The following is a 23,899-nucleotide window of genomic DNA, read 5'->3' as shown; positions in this document are numbered from 1 at the left end:
TGAACACTGCTAGACTGCTATTAGTATTAATGGAAGCAGTTTGCTGCAGCACTATAATACCTCACCGCGTAATTAATTAAATTCCAGTGTCTTTACATCCATCTGGGACATTCATTTTCCTCCCTGATTACACACATGCTGAATTTGCGCTCCATCGTTGTATTTAAGTTTGTCCTTGACTAGAAATGACAGGCCCTCTGCTGCTGTGCGAAGCAGATGTTGTGGTGGAGGAAGCGACAGGTGGGCAGATGGGTGAGAAGGCAGAGGTTGAGTGTGCGGTTTCCTTAAGGTCAGGCCGTGGGCTGTATTTATCAACACTGACACTTGCTGTTTCTCTGCTGCGTGGGTCGTCTGCCATCATCAGCATCGCTGCGGCACATCAGCCAATCAGAGCGCAGCTGTGGGCTTCTGCTTCTCGGGAGTCACATGCATCGGGCAGGGGAATGACTAACAAACAGGCCTCGTGGGAGCACAAGCCGTTGCTTTTCTTGCAGGCGACAAACTCTGAGGTGACCCCCCCCACACTCGCTTTACACAGCACGTTAAAACTTGTCACCTGACATGTCCGTACGCTTTCTGAAAAGCCTCCACGCGGCACGTCTCTGCTCTATTACAGATTATCCACCCCCTCGCCTCACTCGGCCTGCTTTCTGTCATCCAAGCCTGAACACTTTTGATCTGTGGAGAGTGAAGACGCCCATAAGAAGGCTGCATCACAACAAGCAATTCGAAATGATTAGAGAAAATTGCAGCAAGCTCTTTGTGACGTGCAGTGAAGGATTTTTCCACTGTTTGTTTGTTTGTTGATGCAGCACTGCAGAGACAATAGCGGCTTAATGGAACTGAAACTGGGTCTGCTTTTACTTAAAACCAATACATTTTGAGTAAATGGTCACAAAACAAAGAAACAAAAGCAAACATGATAATTTTACAAAATTAGAAACTTAAAAATGAGAAAATCAACATATTCAAGAAGCACTTGAATATGATGTGCTGACCAGTTTTGTAGGACCTTCTGAAAAATTCTTTTCTGTTGGTTAACTGCTTGATTTGTTACCTGTTGTATGGACATATGTCTATTAAGAGCTCATTTTTGATTGTGTGACTTTTTGCCCAATGATGTCACGTTAGTTTTCTGCACATGGCTAATGTTATCAGTGCAAGCAGCCTGCTTTCCTTGCAGGTTAACGTTCAGCTGTGCAGGGTGAGATTTGCTGCTGGGGATGCACGGGATCCCCCCCCCAACCCCCTCTGGTCTATATGTCCCTGCCTCTGCTAAATACATTTTCTTGCACGGTTGCGATAAAACTTTATTCCACACTCAGATTTTTATTGCTGCATCTTGAAACAATCTACAGCACAAATGTCAGCTTTGACTTTCAGCGCTCTTGATGCCATTACGGTGGAGATGACGGTGCGTAATGATCTGGATCGGTTCCGCTCCAACGTTTCAATAAGCCAGAAAGCATCAGTGTCTCAAAGTGAAGACTACGCAGACAAAATAAGAGCATGAAACGGATTCAGAGTGTCCGGAAACTCAAAACAAATTCTAGAGATACTGTGTGTCAATCACTTGCCTGATTTCTGACATCAGAATTCCCTACAAAGGCGAGTTGCAGCTGTTTTTTTTCTTTTTTTTCTTTTCTTTTTTTCTTCTCCAACTTGTTGAACTGTGTACCGTGCACACCGTGCACCGTACCGTACCACATAATGGAACACTTTGTCCAATAGTCAGAGGTGGAAGCATACACTGGATATCTTTCTGAGGACATTCATTGACAAGTCTGTGTCCTGAACCTTAACTTGGACAAAAGTTTAACTCTAAGCCTAAAACAAGTTAATGCTCACCCTGGTCTTTGAAGCAGGGTAGAAAAGGCTGACTAAAATGTCTTAACTTTTACAAAATCTCATCACTTTAAACGGCCAAATACACCCTTCACTGTTGCCCCCCGAACCGCTCCACATGCTAAACATGGCGTGACACATACTTAAATCACCATTTCAGCGGGTCGTGCATCTCTCAATAGTAGTGCACGATTGTGTTGGATTTAAACATTCCAACAATATCACTGCAGAAGCTCAAAGATTTCCAGATTACACAGATGCCTGAAAAGATGCAACTTTCTGGAGACATTTCTCTTCTTCCAGTTTTGACTTCTGCTCTTATTCCAGCGCCGATGTGTAGGATTTTAAGTAGTGACACCTATTGTTCAGGCAAATACTGCACTGAGTACCCATTCCCCTCAGTGAATAGTGATGTCATTGTTTGCATGCAATGAGACAACTGTAATGGGACCTTTCACTGAGGATGTGGTATATGTTCAGTGTCCTGTTCAAGGTAGTTGTAGAGGAAAGAGCAGAACAGGTTTCAACACTTCCACCAGGATGTCTGTGTTGACTTTATATCTTTTACTTGTACCTGAAGAGCATTAATAGACCTGTAGATCTGTTATGGAGGTCAAATGTCAGATAAGCTACCTACAAGTTAAGCAACTGTTTAAGAACTGTTTCACCAGATGTGTCAGCTTGGATGGAAAATTGTTTTCCAAAAGTGTTTTCCTCCTGTGGTCTCCATACAAAATTAAACAAATGTTATGTAATTCAGTTAATTATTAGCAATGGAATTCCACATCTGCTGCCACCCTTCATCAGATATTTGCATGTTGGTGTTGTTCATAAGGGTCAAAATAGCTACTGAACCTTTCTTCTGTAACAAATTTCAGGAGTTTTCTTTATTAATTTACATGATATAATAAATATATTATGAAGTTAGGTTTCCTGTTAGCCAAATTTAGGTTACTCGTGGTGGTTCGCATTAGCTAACTTCTACCAGAAGATCTACTGCAGTGATGTCATTGGTCCGTTGCTATGTTGATCTTTGGCTAGCACTGTTTTGATGATGCAGGAGGAACACCAACACAGTGATATCAGTGCAGTATCATGCAGGCAGTCAGTGTGGGGCAATGTCAAAGCGCAGGGCGTGCTGCGTTCACTGCAAACAAACTCAAACTGATCTTCAGAAAGCTAGCTGGACATGTTGCATTTCATTTAGTTTTGCCTTTGGTTTCCTGTGACAAGTGACATCACTCACTCACTCACTGTTTCGAGCCATTTTCAAGAAAGCTGCACTCCATAATGAGCACACTTTGCATGCTTTCAGCAGGAATACACTCTCTCACACACACACACACACACACACACACACATTCAGTGAGTGTGACCCTTTTCAAAACAGTGACTTAATGATTGCCCGCCTTTGACATGTTTACCTGTTTTATGCTCTCCCAGAACAACCTCGGCACTAATTTATCAAAATAGTCGCCATTGCTCGACACTAGCAGGCATAGAAAAACTCCCTAACCCTGCTCCGGTTCACCACTGAGCCACACTGCAGGTCTAAAAGTTACTCATGAATCCTTGTGACTGTTACTTTAGAAACGCGCACAGGCCTCAGCAGACAGTCAGCAGAAAGCAGGATGCTGAATAATGGAGCTGAAAGCTGTACAACTCCAGACTGTGGGCGTTTTATACGAATCGCTGGACCCTTCGCATGTCAGCAAACAAGTTCCCTCCGTAGGGCCTCTTAAAAAAAAAACAGGAGCCCTGCCTCATATCACGGAGCGCTGCTTGTTCATTCATAAACTCTGCTCTTTGTTTTGATTGTTTCCGTGCTGCTTGTGCAGGCCACTTGCCATCAGCAGGAAATATGTTGTTTCATCTGTGTGGTTTGTGTTTGTTCAACATCGACGGAGCCAGGAGGCGGAGGAGGCGTGGGAGGAAGTGAGTGCTGTGTGCCCTGTCAGAATCAGGGGAGCAGGATAAGTGAAGGAGGAGGTCTGTCCTTGGGTGTCCGGACCCAGTGGACTGCAGCGGGTCGATGGTGAAAGATTGAAACCCCCTAAACAGTCACAAGGGTCAGCAAGGTCGGGTCGATATTTTAATGACATGCGTGCAGATATTTGACCGTTACTGTGTACGCATACACGCTTTCAGAGAGGAGGCGGAGCTTACCATGCATGATCGGTACAAGAGAAAGGGTGTGAGAACTTATCTGTAGGTATTTACACACACTGAGCAACTTTGAAAGGCCCAAACTTCAAACAGCTTGTAAAACTGTTTTTGTTTTCACCATTATCCTGTAGTTTGTTCTCCTTTCTTTTAGATTCATACATAGAATTGTTCTTAACAACACAGATGAACTAGCTGGCTTTTTAAAAGTAGCCCAGATTCAGAGCTACGGGGATTATGGCTTTGATTTTTTAGCTTGATACAAAGATTGTCAGTAAACTGCTGTTTATATACACATGCAGCCGTTATCGAGCAGTTCTAAAATATATTTGGACTCTGTTCCTCACCAACCTTTTGCTTTGTTTTTGTTGTGTGCCAACTCCTGAGTGAAATATTCGGCTGAATACTCAACATTTTAGTTGTTTAATGCTCCATTATGGTTACCAGGTAGTTGTGTCAGAAAGCCAGGAACTTACAGGAAATTACAACCTGACCGGACCTGCTGAGCTACCTGATGAGCCGCTCTCCTGGGCTTGGCTCATGGGTGGAGCCCTGGTAACCCTTTGCCGGACAATGTCACAGGGTCCAAAGATATTACAGCATTCAATGCCTTGAAATCATCAGTGCTGATAACACATGCTCTTCCTATTGTTTGAAAATTTTTTGTGGACCTTTCTTTTTGCACGTAGACAGCAACATTTGAGGAAGAGAGTAGAGAGTTTGCACACCTTTGGGCAGTTGTGTGTAATGCACTCCATTTTTAATAGAGAAATTTAGTTTGCAGACATATCTTGTTAAAATCATCATTATTATTTTACTGCAGAAAATCATTTTAGGCCTAGTTCATTTCTGATGTTACTCATATGCTTTTAATATCATGCATGCACAAACCACGATGCAGACGTACACCACAAAGATGAAATATAAAAAGTTTAGATTTTAACATCATATTTTATTTACTTACTTTTTAAATGGTGGTTTACTGGTAAAATATCTGTCTATGTGGGAACAATAACTTTAGAGAAACCGTTCTGCAAAAAAAGGATCTGCTAGGAAAATAGTTATTTAATATAACTCTATTTCTATGAGTGTGTGTGTAACTGTCCAATGGAATTTACTACTTCCTCCACCCCCGCTTCACATAAGTACACTTTTGAATTTGTGACAATAATCAAGTGGAACGATGAACCATAACGGCAAAGTTTTAAGCAGTGAAAAGTGTGCCATGAAGCTGTGAACAACCACGCTTCTGTGGTTGTGGTTTGGAGAAGTCCTCAGCGAAGATCACCAAAGAAGACATCCTCCAGAAGCAGCAGTGACTGAGCATTTAGAATATCTTGAAGATTGTTGTGGTTATGCAACTGATAGGCTTGTAGTGACCAGTGGCCCATGAGCTTAACTGTGTGTACTGGGATCCCTTTGTATGAAGTGGAACTAGCTGCTCAGATATGGAAGAATGGCTGGAGAAAAGATCAGGAGAAATTCTGGACAATGAGAGAACTTGGTGATTCTGGTACCGACACGGCCGGACTCGGTGATGACAGAGAGTCTGAAGGTGAAGTGTGCTGGGCTTAAGGTAATGGGCTAATGGCTTGTAAGGGCTCCGGGGTGAGTACGTCTTAAACAGAACATGGATGGGGGGGTGCTGCCTAGTTGGTAAATGAGAACAAGCACCCTGTAGTGTGAGAAGGCATAGTCAGATATGTAGTCAGAATTGGTAGGGGAGTACTGGGGTGTGATCTACCTTCTAAGATAAATGATCTCCAATTAATACGTTATTATAACAATGTTAAAGTCTTAAACTAATTGCTGGCTGTAACTACTGCCAACTACTTTCTAACTCTGGGTGTCAATTTTAGCAAAAACTTCACACCATCTTCTATTTTCTGCCTCTGGTGTACTTTTGGTTTCAGGGATTATTGGTGTACATAACGAGGCACTGAAAAAGTGTTATGCAATAACAGATCAGTCTTGTCTCTGCTTGTTTTCCATGCCATTGTTATATTCTAGTCAGTGTGACACACAAACATGTATTAAAGTTAATTGTGTGTGGGTTTTAAAAAAGGTCTTTAGCTTATCGTGGTGAACCCTGCAGAAACTTGGGTCAAGCGGTCACGCTGAGCCTCTGAGCAATTGTCGTACGAGCTATCAGGTCATTTGACTGTAGCACCAGCTTATTTTTTTTTAAATCGAAAGCCGCTCAGGCGTGGAGCACCAGCAGCGGCGTTTCTGCAGCTTTGGACGAAGATGAATGCCACCCACAGGGGAGTGAAAGGGAGAAAGAAAAGGGGGCAAAGCAGCGGTTGATAATAGGGAAGGGAACGGCGTGGATGGCAGCGTGCCAGAGTTCAGCGTGTGAAAGTGCGAGGGAGAAAGATGTCTGGTTAGGAGAGCAATGGGGATAAATGTAAAAACGGTTAATAAGGAGGCTGTGAAAATATGTGTAGGAGGGTGAGGAGGAGGAGGAAGGGATTCTGCCTACTGGAAAAGCTTCTTCCTCTTGCGTAACACGGGCCATCTCTTCCTTTAGCTGCTGTTGCCATGGGGAGAGATGTTGGCAGTGGAGGGGAGATTTCGGAGCTCCCGATGCCTCTCGGGTTCAAGAGTCTCTCGGGAATTCTAAACCACGATGATCCCCGACTTCCCTCCTCCTCGTTAGGGCGCTCACTGAGGAAAAGCTGGAGGAAAAGCTTGATTGGTTGTATTTTTAGACCTTGCTTTCAGGATGATTTAAGCAAATCTGCTCCCACCCCCAAACCCCTTTTTAGCTGGTGCCATGTGAAACTCTGAGAGGGATGAGAAGTTGTGTGCGGTGCTGGAGGGCCTCGATGTGTGACTCAGGCTTTAGTTCAGGTGTGCCTCGTGAAATGAAATGCAGGTATTGTTTATTACTGTACCAAGGCTTTATTTTCCATGTGCACAGAATGACTAACTATGAGTCTCAGGCAGCGAGTACAGGTGTTCAGAGGAGAGAAGCTTATTCCCGGGGGTGAGTGATGAAAGAAAGCTTCTGTGGTGCTGAAATGATTAGTTAAAAAAATCCTTCCAAAACATTAACCCTCAATTTGGTTCATAGCTGCTTCTAATCTAACTTTTTGTAGAAGTTGCAGTACCATTGACTTCAATCACTGCATTTTCTACTGCTCATCTAGATATCCTATGTGGGGTTTTTGTTAAACTTGACTGAAACGAGACATGAGACTTAATTTGTCCAGCGTGTTCTGGGTCTACCCAGCCTCCAGGAGGCTTAGTCAAATACCAAAAATATTATATGGCTTGTTTCTACTGTTAGCCCCATCTAAGGTGGTTTGGTACGCTAAGCTAACATATCAACTGCCACATGAACTACAAAGCACCTGCCCCTTATCTAATCTGTTCTAATGATAGAGAGTGGAATTCTCGAGCAGTCTTTGTATGTAGAGACATGACAAGTGGGGTTAACTGCTAGCTAGTCTCTTTTAAAGTTTATAAAAAGATTTATATCCTTGTAATTGTAGAACACGAAACTTTGTGGAGTCTCCATGTGAATGGTCCTCTCTGTGTTATCCCTGCAATAAACTGGTGGCTCCAGTTTAGGCGGGTACCCCACCTCTCGCCCTGTGAGAGCTGGAGGCTCCAGTCCCTCCAGCGACCCTGGAGGAGGTAGGATGGATGGATGATCAAAAAAGTAACACTCAGAAAACACATTTTAATGGCAGAGGTTAAAGTCAGTCTATAGGAGTATTGCATATATGTTTTTAGTATTTGAAACTGACTACTTTGGATTTTTAGATGCCTTTGAAATGTGTGAAAAGTGGATGTGTTCTGTGGTTTCTGGCCATTGGCATTGGATCGGTCAGGTCTGGAGACGCAGTGGCTCGCTCCCAATCATGTTGGGACGTATTGGTTTTGGTGGCCAGTTTAATGACTCGGGCTCTTTAGAATATTCTTCAAGCTTTTTTTAGAGCAGTTTGCGCATTTTTCTTCCTTTGGGGACCGTTGCCAAGTCCACGGAGGGTGTGCTCTGTCGGAAACGATGTTTAGATGGGCATGCGTGTTTCAACGTAACAACCACAGAGATGCCAGGCATTGTAATGAAAGCTCAGTGTTGTTCACGTGTCTGCAATTTTGATGTTGTAACTGATCGATGCATTTCACAAAATTCTATCCCTCTGAAAAGACATCTCGCAATGTTTACATGGTGGCAGAGCTGCGCACGGTTCAGACTGAAAATGTTCATCACACATCCCGCAGACATTTGTGTTTCAGCGTCTTCATTAGTCCCTACAGTCGTCTGCACAGATCAGATCAATGCACAGAGCAGATAGACGGGTATTTATAGCCTCTACGGGGGTGTGGGAGGTTGAATGCCCAATGTAGGTTAGCGGATAATCTGATGTGGACTGTGTGTGTATATGTGAGCCTAGGGGAATTAGGGACCTGTGGTGTTTATAGAGCTCCCATCCTGCTTTGTTTTTTTTTGTTTGTTTTGGGGGGGGTTTTCTTGCAGGAAGAGAGCACTGATACACAGCTCGGGGAAGTCAGTTCTCAGGCAGTGAGGGCTTTCCCAGATTTAGAGTAGGGATTAGAAAAAAAAAAAAGAAAGGAAGGAGAGCGAAGAGGGAGGAGAGGATAGGGGGGAGGAACACGAAGCCAGGCAGGGAGGAGAAAGAAGCGTGGTTGCTACACTGACAGTAGAGAAACCAGGCAGAAGTGAGAAGTGAAAGCACAGAGACACAGCTGTGCGTTAGTGTGTGAGGACAGACGGCAGCCAGACGCTCGGCTTTCCGCTCTGCAGTGCCGATTCAGTCTTGTGCTTTTCTTTTCTCTTCTTCTCTCTGGGAGACGGAGAGAGCACAGAGGAATGTCAGCGGGTTTTGGTTGGGAAAGTGTCTGCCGTCTGGGTCGGAAATGTCAGGTGTTTCCCCGTAAGCGTGTCTGACTCCAGGAGGGAAAACCAAGCGGGAGCAGCCAGCTGCTCTCTGAGAAAGTCTCGACTTTCTTTGGTACTCTTCTTCCCTCCTATCAGGTATTGTGCAGCCGCTGCAAGAGCTTGTCTTTGTGCTGATCAGTTTGTATTTTATTCCTCGCTGCAGGCTTTTGTTTCAGTGTGGGCTGCTTCATTGTCTGCTTGTTTCTGTCTGTACCTTCCTACTCATTTGCTCATCTAACCACAGGTTTTTGTAGAAGTTTGTAATTATTCCTTAGTTTGTCTCCCTTTTGTTCTAGCATTGTTTCATCCTGATGTGTTGGGAAAACGAGTTTAACATTTATTAAGATTCACCTGTTTTCTTGTGTTTTCAAAAATTCTGCCAGTAGCTCATAATCTGCTCATTATTTTCTTGACATAATGCCAGAAAATAGCAGAAGATATTCTCCATAACCTCCCCAGAGCTCAAGATTAGCTGTTGCCTTCACAAGTGCAACAAGTGCTGCATGGAAATGATGCATAAAAATGCTGAATTAAATCAGAAAGTCATCACATTTGAGGAGCTCAAATTTTCAAATGCTCTGAAGCGGCAAATAATTTCAGCTCTCTCTCTCTCTGTCTTTTTTTTCCTTCGATGGTTAAATTAAAAGAAACTGAGTGTCTGATAGTTTCAAAACTTTATCAGCATTGACTGAAATATGATCTAAGTTACGACGACTTCGGTTAAGGGGTTTAACTCACTAAAATCCCCACCAGCAACCCAGCTCAGACACTCCAGCGCTCGTCTGGGGCAACGAGTTCGGCCTCGGTGGCCGGACAGCAGCAGCTGACGCACAACATGAGCTAGAGGAGAGCGTAAGCTTGTGAGCTGCAGTCGGAGATGAGCTTGGAGGCGTTACGCAACAGCTCGTCCAGAGATAGAGTGAAGCTGAACTTAGACACTTTTGGCTTCTTCTTCTTCTTCTTCCACACAGTATGACATCATCACAGAGCTCCTCTCCTTCCCCCGCTGAGCAGCTTCATGCAAGAATAGAAATACCTGTTATGCTACCAGAGTGTTTAAGAGTTACTTGGAGATCTGTTTATTTGCAAGGTTTCCCCCCTTTTGCCTTTTTCTGCAGTAATTTTATTACGTGCATCATCTCGTTAGCTCTCCCTGAAGCACACGGGTCAATACTCCGGTGCCGGACGGTTTCCTGTTTACCACACTCGCTCGCTATGTGTGTCCGCCAATATGGAAATAATCAAAATAAATGATGATTTACTTGACGCTGTGTCTTAAAGGTCCACTTAGTACATTAGGTTTGTTTCACCTGTGGTGTTTTGAAGCTACCATCTTGTTGCGTGATCTTTTTCTTCGGTGGTTTGATGGCAAAGACTGTTTTACAGCAGTGGATATAAACTGGCATAAACTTTTCTTGTGTATTTGATTTGATTTTTTTGCTTCACGCTCAATGGATGCTTGGAGAAATACAATGCTGATAGTTGGCTCACCTTTTGAAATAGTTGGGTTGCGGTCACGTGGTTCTGATGACGTGCGGAGGCAGCGCGATTTTTGAGTGGAGGGCGGAAGTAAACATGGAGGACACTGTGGAGAGTCAGGAGAGCAGCTATTGTGCAACTTTAGACCCCGTTTCTCGGGAGAGATATAAACAGATAGTTAAAAAATATATCGGACGTGATCCGTATTCTTTGAAAATGTCCGAATACACCACAGAAGTAAAGGATTTGCCTACTATCGAGGCTGTGGATATCACCAACTACTTGGTCCTCCAGACTTCTTACTACACTAGGCAGCAAATGAAAGCTTTCAAGAGTCTGGAGGCGTACAATTTTTTTGTCAGCGGGTGGGTCCACAACCTTGGAACAAAACGTCTCCGTGATGGATACAGTTTGGTGTTTGCAAGGGTGAGTGTTTGTTCTTATATTGCTTTATCTTAAACACGCTAACAGTTAGCGGTAGCGGCTTTAACGTCAACAAACATGCCACATCCTTAGGACTTCGTTAGAGTGACAGTTGTTTGTTTCAAGGTAAACCATTCTCAGAGGTCTAACGAGACACCTCTGAAGACTTGGGTAATTGCAAAGGAGGATGGAGAAGTGATTGCAGCTCATTGCAATTGTATGGCAGGGTTAGTAGCCTAATTAAGTAGGCTCAAATCCGGGCTCTCAGCCGTCTGTTGCATATCCAAAATCGCCTCTGCACATCGATGCTGTTCTGCCTTAAGCTTCATTCTTTTCTCTCGTTTGAGAACTGATTCCGATCTGGGTTTTCGTTCGTAGCCGAGATTGACCGTCGGAGCCCAGTCCTCCGACTCTTCGTCATCCAAAGCACTTGGGCAGCCTATAGTCCCAATCAAGTCAATATTAGACTGCTAACTTAAAAGCACTAAGTAAACGAGAATGTAACGACAACCTAATGCTAATAAGTTCGTTTGCAAACATAACATTACCTCTGACGAAGTGGTCGCTGCAGACACGGGCATTGGCAGACTCTGCTCCTCCCGACTGTAAACGTAAATTTAAAATCCATTTTTTCCTACGTTTTTCGGTTAGAATTTTCCATTTTTCTCCTCTTCGTTGGGCTATTTTTGGTACCCTAAAATACCGTTTATCAGTTTCTCGGGTCGACCTACTGGAGCATCCGTAAACACAACAGGACATAGGCATTTTGCGTACTGTCTGTCTGTGATTTTACGCTTATCTTTTTCACTTCCGACCGCCAGTCAAATTTCGCGCTTTACGTCGACGTCACGTCTACGTCAAATGAAACCTAGCTATTAATTGAATATTATCATCAATGTTGTCAATAAAACCTAATTATTGGTTGTATACCACACATATATGCAAAGAAATCATTCTTATTTAGCTACTATTATACCACAATATCATAAATAAACAGAAAGTAACCTAGGTCATGTAGACAACCTGGAAATACCAGGTAGGTCTTATGACCGAGATGTTATGACCTTTAATTTGAGTACACGCTCAAACCTCAAATCAAAACTACTGATCATTCTTTCGCTTGAGTCAAATGACTTCCTATTCATGTATAAAGTGAAAAGCAAAAAATACAAATAAAGAAATGAAAATGAACAAAAAGGAAGTGGATACACATCGGGGACTCCAAGCCCAAAACGTGAAAAAAAGCACTACTCTTTCTAGAAATAAAGAAAGAGTAGTGCCACTACAGGAGCTGCAGGATCAAACATAAACTCGTGCTCCCTGGTTGGACACAAAACAGGAGAAAAAAAGCTTAGAAATGTATGGCAGATAATTCCTGCTGAGCTCCCACTGCCTTTTTCTGTGGGGATTTAAACAACACGAGAGAACAGGAGCTAAGTTTACACATTTGCAACAAGTTACTTTCACAAACACACAATTTGAGTTCAGCCACATAAACCTAAACCCAATAACCACCAAGGAGGAGCTTTTCTAGTGAACAGATGCTGCAGAGCTGTGGCATTTGGGCAAATGTGAAAGACAGAGTAGGGGCAGCACTCTTCTAGCAAGAGGCCAAAAGGTCAGTGTGCGAAGTCTGTTGGCTGAAATTTACTGGATTCAGGCTACTGGCTGCTGGAGTCTACTTACTGGGGATGTCTATGTGAGTATGGGAGTGATGACCACTGATAAAAGGCTGTTAAATGTCCATTAATGCTGGAAATAAGAGGTTTACTGATATTATTGGTCACAATAACTCTGAACTTTTCTGAAGATTAGCTGTTGGAGGTGTGTGTGTGTGTGTGTGTGTGTGTGTGTGTGTGTGTGTGTGTGTGTGTGTGTGTGTGAGATTGTCAGCTGTATGGCAGCTAACAGTCTGGTGAAATTAACCTTCTTGAGCAGCACCATCGCCTACACCAAGCAGAGTTGGTTTAGGCTGAAGCAAACTGCATCCTAACTCGGTTTTTACGGCACTATCTGGACTTTTTTTTTTTTTTTTTTTTTTTGAAGACTTCTTTAGTGAGAAACTCGCTTGCTGCCAATCGTATTTGGACTCAATCTCAATAAAGAAACTCTCCAGAAGCTTCTTTACTTTATGAATTAAACTTCTATTGCAAACCCAAATTGAGGTATAGCTGACTGGATTGGTTCATTAATCAATTCGACGACTGAACTGTGATTTCGAGCTGTTCTGGTAATTGCTGATGGTTCCTAAATGTGAGAATTTGCTGCTTTTTCTTACTTGCCTTACATCGGAGCAAAGTGGATGTGTTGTAGGTTGGAATTGTAGGTTCAGGAGTTTTTCTGCAGCTTTCTCACAAATATCATTCAATTTACTTGGATTGATTGTGAAAGAATTATTATATTTGAAGTCGATGGCAATAAAAGACAGAGGAGTGGGCAAGAAGCGGAGAAGATGATGCCGGTGGTGGTAGTGATACAAACAGGGAGGAGGATGGGAGGACAAGGTGGTAAATTTGAGGACTGAGAATGAGACGAGGAGGAGGAAGATAAAAAGACAGTGAGGGAACGCCATGTCTCTTTCGCTTGGATTATGTAACATTACCTCCTGCCTACTGCCAATGGCAGAGGAAACGCTCAGAAAACAGTGAAAGGGGCGGAGGTGGAGGTGGGCAGCGATATCAACATCAGAGAGGGAGAAGCAGCAGCAGTGGTGTCAGTCAGACAACCACAGCTTACCTAAAATAATGCTGGCGATCATTCAGTTAGCTGATTAACAGACATTGTCCTAGTTTAATGTGCCTTAATGTGGCATTTTTATCTCTGAAAATCTTTCAGACTTGTTTGACAAATCATTGAAAATATCTTATGGAGCCCTGTTTTTGCTTGTTTGTTTGTTTTTAAAACATATATATCAACATGTTGAGCAAAAACTACCAACTGATTGAAGATTTGATGATACCAAGATGATATCATCTCACACAGACGTTTTTGGGCCTTTCAGACCTTCATTTAGTTTCTGTGAAAAAATCACCAGCCACATTGTGAGGTACACTTGCTCAAATGCTTGTTAAAGCAAACATCTAATCGCATGGACGCGACCCAATGCATTTATGCACGTAGATGTGGTTGAGACAACCTGCTGAAGTTGAAACCAAGCATTATGTATGCAGGAGATATGTATTGTATTGTACATATACAATATATTGTATATGTACAATATTCTTGGCACACCTTGGGCCCTCTGTCGGAGTATTGTTGTTGACCATGTCACACCCCTTGTCATGAAGCTCAAACTGGTTTCTTGAACATGACAATGAGCTCACTGTACTCAAATGTCCTCCACAGTCACCAGATCTTAATCCAGTACAGCACCTTTGGAGTGTGGTGCAATGGGAGATTGACATCATGTGCAGCCATCCAATCTGCCGCATCTGTGCGATGCTATTGTGTCAATATGGCCTCAAATCTCTGAGCATTGTTTCCAGCACCTTGCTGAATCGGTGCCGTGAGGAAATACGACAGTTCTGAAAGTACAGTGAACTCATTGTCATGTTCAAGAAAACTGGTTTGAGCCGACTCGATAAAGTGTCCGGCGAGTGTTTGTTCGTTTGTTTTTTTAGATTTTTAAATGGTTAAATAGTTTTGATTTGATTTGTTTCGCTGGTTGACATACACAGGGCTGTTTGTTGTGGCCTCTGTTGAGACATGTCCCTCTGTGTTTACATTCAGCACCAACCCCGTATATGCAAGAACGTGTATGTGCTAAATGAGCTATAAAAGCAGATGGTTGTCTGGCGGCATCTGCAGATAGAGAAACCAGAGAGAGCCGCAGAGCAGCTGCAGGAAAGCCCTGTGGGAGTCTACAGCGCCGGTCACCGGTCTCTCCGAGCGAGCCGATGGCACTCTGTAAGGAACAAGCACACTTCTCGGTATGTAAAAAGACTGCAGCTGTGGTGTCGTCACTGAATATGTTTTCAAAAAGCTTTGGCTCGAGAAAGCCTTCGTAGTCTTTATCAAGTGGCTTCTTGTTAAATGGTTTTGTGCTGCTTTCTCTAGAAGTCGCGAGTCAGTCAAAGATCACAGAAACTTGCTGTGACATGTTGGTTTCATGTACGATTATGAAACGTGTGCCATAAACTGAGAGTAAGGCTTTTGAAATGGGTTATGGGAAAGCTCAGCTTCTTCAGCCTCTGGTTTTTCAAAATTATTTTCTTGCAGTGGATTTATTTTGAATAATGAAAATATCTCAAACCACCATGTTTATGCCAAAAATCTGAATGAACATATTTATGTATAAATGTTTGCTCCACATGGCTTTCCTGCATTTCTTTCAAATTTAAAACTATCAAAATATTAGAAAAAAGTCCTGAAAGGACCTCAGAAGAATTGATTTATTGTAAATATGCAGATATTTACATATGATATATGCAGCATTTTAGACTTGAAGATTTGTTGGTTTCAGGAGGATTAAGCAACATAATCCACCAAATAATTTGTGTACACAGCAGCAAATATAAAAAATTAGTTGGGCTACAACTAATATTTAACCTGACAGTTGTTATCACTTCATAAAATGTCAAAATAATAATAGTAACAAAGTGAAAGTTCCCACAGCTCTACACGATGTCTGTAAATCTCCAAACGCCAATAATGTAAAAGAGAAAACGACAAGCAAAGTAAATGTCTGGCATTTCCACTCAGCCTAAACAATCACAGATCGACTAATTGATTAAACCTTTCAGCCGCACACCGGGTTCAAACTGAAACAACAGCAGCCTTCATCCTACAGTCGAGAGGAGATTTGTTTAAATTAAATCATAATGGATTTTCATGCCATTAACATGCCCCGTGTTTCCACATCACAACAGCCCTCATTAACATCTCAGCTCCTCCCCTGAGGGCAGCAGTGGGAGGCAGCGGGTGGAGGAGGGTGTGATGGTTGAGAGACGAGGCTTGTTTTTCAGTATGCGCAGCAGGAAGGAGGGGGGGAGACAAAAAGAGGCGAATAGGTGAGAAGAAGCCTGGATTCAGAAGCCGAGCCTGAGCAGGATCCTGCTGCTGTTCTGTAACATGATCAATGACCTTGCATACTGTCAGATCCCGGTTTCCTGCACGCGCTCGCTGGCTTTTGTTGCTCTCTCTGCCTCTCACTGTACTCAGCCCCATAAGCTCCAGATCTAATTAAGACTTGTCTCTTTTCCTAGAAGGCTTGGCGGCTGTAATAGTCTCTCCTCCTGTAGCGAAGATGGCACTGTGATTAGATTCAGAGATACGAGAGCAACAGCTGCCAGCTGGATGAAACTTATTGGCCTGAATCGCGTTAGATTCCTCTGATTGGGACCGCGATTGCGTCAAAGCCTCTGAGTTATAAATGTGTGTTCAGAAGTTTTTCTACATTTCCTCAAAGATCAGCCTCAGCAGAGGGGTGGAAGATGTACTCAATCAGCCGAATCATGTTTTTGTAGTATTTTCAGCAAATATACTTAGTTTCAAAGCAGTCAAATTAATCGTTGCAAAGCCAAGAGGATCTATTATGGGCATTTCCACCCTCTGCATTTATAGTCTTGGATGCTACTAGAGCAGCTTTGCATGATGTGCAGTTCAGTTTTTCCTCATGCAGTCCCTTACTTTATCTACTGTATGAAAAATAACTATTTGTAAAACAGAAGGTTTGAATAGCAAGTGGGCGGGGCCAAAAGCCTCATTATTTTGGCTATATGAACGTCCTCCACAGTCCTTGATCAGTCAGTTTCAGGAATGTTTTCAAATCTTTTACGAGGTTTGTTAGCACGTGTCTGTGTTGCTCATTTCTGTAACTTCCGGAAACCACTTAGGTCTCTAGTTTTAAATTTATTCCTTGACGTTTTTGGCATTTTTCCGAACACATTGTAACACAGCTTCATACACTATACACTAATACGGTCATCTCAGGCACACAGGACTGACTGTGAGCACAGAGGCCACACCCACCTGCAGTTCAAACCCCCTTGTTTACGAGGGGCAGCCAATCGTGAGAAAGTAGACTTGTTTCAGACAGTGGATGAACTGAGCAGTAGGTGTAATGGAGGTCGCTGTTTTGGATTTTACATTTTACTGTTTACTCTGAAATATCTGAAAATATGAATCATGAAAAAGAAAAGACAAATATCCGTTTAGTGGAAATAAAAACCACTAATCTGACATCTCAACCAAGATAAGTTCACTGGTATTGGTAGTATAATCTTAATGTTATCTATGTTTTTCTTTGAGAGCAAAACACAATATTTGGCTGCATAGTGTGGTGTGGTGAAATGAAAGTAGCATAAAATATAAGTATATACAGCGGATTTTGACCCTTTTGCCAAAAATCTGCTCGTTTCCGATGAGAGTGTGTGAACGTGGTTTTTGTGCTCGGCTGAAAAGATTTCTGATCGCGACGGTATGCATTTAAAATTCGAAGATGAAGCCAAGAGAAGAAATTTTCAACGTGAATTCCCCAAACAGAAAAAGCCAGAGAGAAGAAAAGCCTCCCAGCTCTGTGACTGCCCTGCTCACGTGGTTTTTGATTGGTTTCAGTTTGGTATTTGGAGTATGAAGGGTCAGCGTGGGTGACTGCTTGTATGCAGCATGGATTGGAGACTTTTTGGCAGTTGAATTCGTGGCTGTATTGAGCTGAATGGCTGTGGTAACCCTGATTGTGCGAGTGTTTGTAGATATCTTAAAGCTAATGGACAGCCAGCACACACACACACAGGGACAGTATTAGAGGTTAGTAGCTGGATTACTTCATTCAGGCTGTGCTGCATTATCACCAGCTCGGCTGTCATTAACTCAGATGTTCCCACAGAGATGAGGCGCAGTGTCCTCCACTGCTCCACTCACACACAAAAACACACAGTGATCCCTCTTTAGGTCAGTTTTAAAGACAGAGGAGTTTGGGCGCTTGGCCGTCAAAAGTGAGTCACTGCTTATTTTTGCTTTTAACATGCCAACACCAACTTTTTATGCTGCAGCTTTGGCCGGCCTAATTACAGTGTGCCGTGTTGATCCTGGAGTTTTTGCCTGTGAACTGTTTATCTTCTTTACCCCGGCAATGACACTGCAAAAAGTGCTTGGTCACGCTGCATGTTGTCCCTGGCCTGGATAAATATTTATCTGATTTTCTGAACCTCTTTTGCGGCCAAACTGTAAAACCCTGAGAATTCCCCATAATGACTAATACAAAAATAAAGCAGAGGGAGCTTCCTCTTTTTTCCCAACCAGACCACAGTACAGTGAGGTTAAATGTGCAGGCTGCCGTCACTTAGGGAGACACTTTTGTCATTTAACTGCCCGGCTCATCGCGTTTATGTAACGCAGGAGGCCAAGCTCTTGTTGGAAGTCTGCCTGCTGTGAGCGGGGTGAATCCCCTCCTTTTAACTATTGACTCTGGTCACTTTAAAAGCTCGGAGTGAGCCCTCCCACAGCGACCTGCAGGCTGTTTCTCACTGCGACCTTGCAGCTTTATCTCACCCCCTCAGTGTCCGTCAAGTCAGCTTTGCTCCGCCTTTGGGGAGCTTCAACTGAGCAACACAATTTGTTGTTGACTTAAAAAATCCTCACAAGATTCTGCAGTTTTCACGGCCATTTCCAGAATCTTGTTTTTTGTTTTTCGCCCACACTCAGCCTTGAATGTCTCTTTTTTTTAAAATTTTGGAGTTGAAAAGAAAAACAAAATTGCCGCTGGGTGCCTCTGAGAGCGGCAGCGGTTTGCTGTTGTTTAAGGAAAAGTAGAGGAGGCTGTATTTATAGCTGGGACACTTCAGGCAAATGAAAGAAAATCGCATTTGACTCTGCTCTCCAAAGAGGGAAACTGACCATCAATCATTTCAAAATCACATTAGGAAAAAAAAAAGTCTAACCCATATCCCTTCAAAAACCATCACTTGACTTCAATAACTCATGATGGCAGAAGAAGGAAAGTTTCTCTGTGCTCATACGTGAACATACCAGCATGAATTTCAGAGGCCAGTCGACTATTTGAGCTGATTAGTTTAGATTTAGTTTCGTATTTACAAAATTGGTGTATCTGTCATAACATTTGAGAAGCTGAAACCAGAAGTTGCTTAAAAATGCACACATTGTTGATTCATTTCCTTTTAATTCGATTGTTTACTTTGGCTTATCCTGGAAACCTTGAAACAATATAAAGTCCTGTATCCAAAACACAAAAATATTGGCATATGTAATGTTAAAAACACACATTAGACAGCTTGTTTTTTTTTTTTTTATGTCTGAAGAGAATAATGTATTAGGATCTTTGTTAAATATCATCAAATGCATACACACTAAGTATTTCCTGAATAACGTGTGCGTAAAAGCAGAAGCAGTCTCTGCACAAAAAATCAAAACCATGGTGTCCTCAGATGGGAAAAAAGCTCAATTTAAGACTCATGTAATACTGCTTCAAATGAAATTTAGGATTAAACACTTCAAAAGTTTCCCTCAGTGTGTTGATGTCGGTATGAAAATGAACAGTGGTGTGTGAATGATATGCTTTTTAATGTGAAAAGGAAAAAAAAAACACCTCAGACTAACGTGCAGCCTCATTGTCAAAAAGGAACTGAAAGACTAAGGCTGTGATGTTTAAAAAACAAAAAAAGGGGGGGGGGGATAAAAGCAAAGTCCTCTGGTAAACACCTCAGTCTTCTTTAGCCCGTGAGTGAGCTGTTAGGCAACCAGCAGTTGGCAGGACGCTTTAAATTCCTCCGAGACAAACAGAGAGAGGGAGGGAGGCCGAGAGAAGGATCCCCTGGAGGGTGCCAAAGCCGGTTTTAGTGACGTCAGCCGGCCTGCACTGTTGCTCTGTTTGGCCGGGCCCTCCCTTCCTCCTCCCCCCCTCTCCCTGGGCCTTACAGGAATTCCCCTCCTCGTCACATTATTCTGAGGAAACCGCAGGCAACGCCCCGTGCTGCTGCGCAGCCACAGCTGATAGGGCGGAAACGCAGGCTTGTGACTGCTTGTGTTGACACAGACTTAAGTATGCACTTGTTGTTCTCTGCAGAGTCTCCTTCTGTCTCCTGAACAAAAGGAGTTCACATCAGCAGCGTCCAGCAAAGAAGTGAGTTTTTGTCCCGTGAAAGAACCCACTCGTCACGCTCTCGGGGATTCTCGGCAGCGTTTCCTGTTTACCCTCTGAGGTCAGAGGTGTGAAGTTTAGCTTTTGTGGGGGGGGGGGTCGGCGAAGGCTTGTGGGACACCTTTTCCTCAAGTCTGAGTCGTCAAAGCGAACGGCATAGACAGGAAGCAGTCAGTGAGCTGTCACTCATTCACGGCGCCTCAGTAATCAGCCAAAGTTGGGCATCGGGGCAGTCGAGCCTGAGGGATCCAGAGTGTGTTTGAAAGTTGTTTTTATCTTTGGATGTTGCTGTGACGGGAAGCAGCGCTGCCATCTGGTTTGATGTGCCACACTCTGTGCAGGATTGCAGGAAACACAGCAACAGATTGATGTGTAAGTCTGTGATGAAGTTTCACTTTTTCTTAACTTTGAAATGTAAATATGTCATTTCTAATCTGCGCTTAACTGTTTTGCATTTATGCCGAATGAAACCAAGTATTTATCTGACACGTTTGCTATTATTTTGGCTTTTCTCCCCCTCCTCATCATTGTTTTGCCTTTAGTCAAAAAATAGTGAAAACCCTGCACCACAGATTCTGCAAACTGGAGGTGACGTCTTTTTAAAGTGGTTAAAAAATATTCTGTGGATTTCTTGTCATCTGTTAAGTAAATGTTGACCGCACACTGTGATGGCTATAACGTGCTTGCACCTTTGTGCATTTAGTTTGGTTATTCATAAGCCTCATTTAGCTTCCTGTTGCCGCTTGGAGGTATAGTTGGCGAATATGCTTATTTACTTTATTTCTGACAGGTGTGCGTGCGTAGTAAGCATATACACCTCGAACCGGCAGATGCTTGGCTTAGCATAAAGAGCGAAAACAGAAGGAAACGAAGTGAATCCGCATTATCGCACCACATTATCACACATTATCCACCGTAAAAACAAGCCATCGCAAAACAAAGAAAAACAGACTGCTGCTCATTCTTCCTCTGCAGGACCAGTAACGTCCTAGAGCCTCTGCTGGCTGCAAATACAATATAGCTTTAGTGAGGATAAGAGGCGGTTCAACCCCAGTACACTGAACCCAAGTTTTCCTCATTGCATTCATCACAGTAATGTTTGTGTTTGTAAGAATGGCTGAATTGTAGTTAAAAAGTGCTCAGTGAGAGTAGAAAAGCACTTTATAAGTACCAGTCCATTTATTATTTACTGCTGACTGTACCAGCATGATTTGGAGAGGACGATACTGGTCCTGTGTGGAACTAACAATTATTTCCAGCTTGTTTTTCCCACTATAATTAGAATTAACCTCATACTAAGATAACTACCTGCTCGCTTCAGCTTCAGATTTACTGTCCAGATGTGTGAGAGGTATTCATTTTCTTACTGTCACAACATCATCAAAATATTCTTTCATTTTATTCCTCCTGTTGATGAAATGCTCCCCTGCTCTGAACATTTGCCTGCTAATATTTTGTCCAAAAGTAAATAAATATATAATGCTCGGCATTAGTTATACTAAGTGAGTGTTTATGTCAAATATAAGTCCATAAACAGATGGGAAATCTGCAGTAATAATGACAAAGTAGCTCAAGAACAGCTGCTAAACTAACTAATATTCAGTTTTAATTCATTTCAAGACAAATTTAAGGAAGGATCATATTTGAAAAGCTTAAATTTGAGGTAGCGTGGTCTGCTCTGAGCAAAAAAAATCATAATGAGAATTGAATTAGGTGGGTTGATTGCATTAATCTGAATATTAAATGCCTTAAAGGTCTTTCAAAACCTCAAATTATGGTCCCCCCCGCCTCCTACCTTCTCTCCTCCTCCTTGTTGCTTGTGTGACGCACGGAGCTCACCGTACGTGTGCAAAATTTATTTTCACGCTGAAGTGACTGAAATGTGCTTCCTGTCCCACACGGCCCATCGAAGCGTCGCTTGACGCCACATCGGCCGTCCGTCGCCAAGCTCAGTAAAGCGGAACCGCCGCAGCGTTGTTCTGTGTCACAGCCCCTCAGCAGCCAGGGGGAACTCGAGACGCTGACTGGATGCAGTTTGACATGCAGCTTGTTTTTACTTCCAGTTTCTTCTTTTTTTAGACTCCTCAAAGAAAGAAGTGGGTGTTTGTGTACAGTTGAGAGCTCGCTGCTAAATTTCAGTGACTGTTTCACGTCTTATGTGAAACTGTCGGGCTCAAACGGTGACATCAAATCCAAACTGAAAAGTTGCTCACAGTTCAGTTAAGGGTTTTTAAGGGTTTTTTTCCTCACAGAACAGGAAATGTGTGCTAGAGCTGAAACAATCAGGAATTGACTGATAACAGTTTGATTTGATTTTAGTGGTTTGAATGATTGAATAAGCATTTTAATATCTTTTCAAATGAATAGTTCAAACTTTACTTCCATATTTAAGAGTTTACATGGTGTCGAACATGAGAAGAGTTGTGTTGTTAGTTGGGGTTTGAGTGCTCTTATTGTGGTAGATCACCGTAGCTGCAGGGGGAAGCTGTTCCAGCTGAGAGAGCTCGGTCGGCGGCGAGAGCCAGACGGGAACTGGGAATACTAAAAGCTTCTGGTCGATGGATCGATGGATAAATAACCCGGGGCGAGCCCGTGCATGTGTTTTTATGTGACGAATAATATTTTAATACTAATTTAATGCTGATTAACCAAATCACTGATGGTCCTAACGCTTTCTACGGCTGATTAAATATTTCTTGATTTCAGCTTCTCACATGTTAAATGTTTCCCTCGGTGTATTAAATCACTGTAAGCACGGTGTAAAGTATTAATCTCTGGATGGCTCTAATGGAAATTTCTCACTAGTTTCCGATGCTTTCAACCCAACAATTAAGTGACGGATTTAAAACCCAAATGAATCTTTAATAGAAACAAAATGAAATAATTAGTCGCAGTCGTGTGTAAAGTAGTTGTTTCATTGAAATTAAATAGTGGTGTTATATTGAGAGTATGTTATATATAAACAGATTCAGCATATGAACAACAAAGTGGAATTTGAAGGCATAAGACGTGATTTTTGGTACTGGAAGTCTTCTGAATAGGACCGACCAATCAGCTTTGACTGAATGCAGGTGAATAATTTCTACAAACAGACATTGGCTGAAATAATGTCTTTAATCATTGGGCTTATTCTGATGTTGATTTATCTTTTTCAATTTTATCTGCTTTCATGGTTGGACTGCAAACGGTAACAGGAAGTCTTGACCAGAAACTTCAGCTGTTACACCCAAACCTGATTCCACTTTTACTTTAGTGCTAGTACGTCTACGGCTCTGCTGGTTTTTTTTGTTTGTTTTAAAACTCTGTAAGTTGAATATATTTTGTTTTTTGGTCTGGTTTTGTTTTAGTTCTGACACCTGGTTAAATTTGTGTTTCAATGCAATTTTGACTTCGCATTTTGGTTCAAGGGTTAAGGAACAACTTTTCAAGCTTTGACCAACAGTGAAACAAATCTGCAGAGATCCAGAGAAATCACAACTCTGCACGACTCAAATTTTTTTTTAAGATTATTTTTGAGCTTTTTATCTTTTTTGACAGTTTGGCAGCAAAGAGGGAGCGAGTGCATGGTAAGAAATGCAGCAAAGGGCTGCAGGCCGGACTCGACCCCTGGCTGCTGCCCCACAGCCATAAGTCATACAGGCATCTGCTCAACCAGTGAGCTAAACTGGTGCCTGTATCTGTCAATTCTTTCTATTCGTTTTAAGGAAAACCATAAACCGTAGAAACTACCTTGATTTTTTTTTTTCTAAAGTAAAGATTAGAGGAAATTATTGGAATAAATTAGAAACAAATAATAAATCTGGGATATTAACTGCAGCAGCATCTTAATTTTCTTGGGTAGCTTGTTAATAATTTTTCTACAAAACGAGCTTGACACCTTCCGTGATTTGCAGCTGCGGGATGGAACGCATCATTTATCGTGTCTTGGCTTTGCGTTTGGAAGTCTGGTTCTCTCTCGTCTATTTTGGTGCATACAGCTT

At 42.5% G+C, this 23,899-nt stretch overlaps 1 protein-coding gene across 2 annotated transcripts in view; it reads left to right on the top strand.

Annotated features, from left to right (window-relative positions):
• Positions 1 to 23,899, top strand: part of hivep1 (HIVEP zinc finger 1) — a 66,488-nt gene that overhangs the window by 21,741 nt on the left and 20,848 nt on the right. Inside the window, exon 1 of one of the 2 annotated variants that reach the window (XM_085345808.1) lies at positions 19,319 to 20,291. The exons of the other annotated variant lie outside the window; for it this stretch is intronic. Coding sequence (XP_085201934.1) covers positions 20,288 to 20,291 — 4 coding nt within the window. The 5' untranslated portion in view covers positions 19,319 to 20,287. Of the gene's footprint in view, positions 1 to 19,318; positions 20,292 to 23,899 lie in introns of those variants that run through there. 2 annotated transcript variants of the gene reach the window in all.

Source organism: Diplotaxodon limnothrissa, linkage group LG22 (assembly GCF_057381915.1).
Source record: "Diplotaxodon limnothrissa isolate DT_005_m linkage group LG22, D_limnothrissa_male_GT1.1, whole genome shotgun sequence".
Lineage (NCBI taxonomy): Eukaryota > Metazoa > Chordata > Actinopteri > Cichliformes > Cichlidae > Diplotaxodon > Diplotaxodon limnothrissa.
This window is presented reverse-complemented; position numbering and strand designations above follow the sequence as displayed.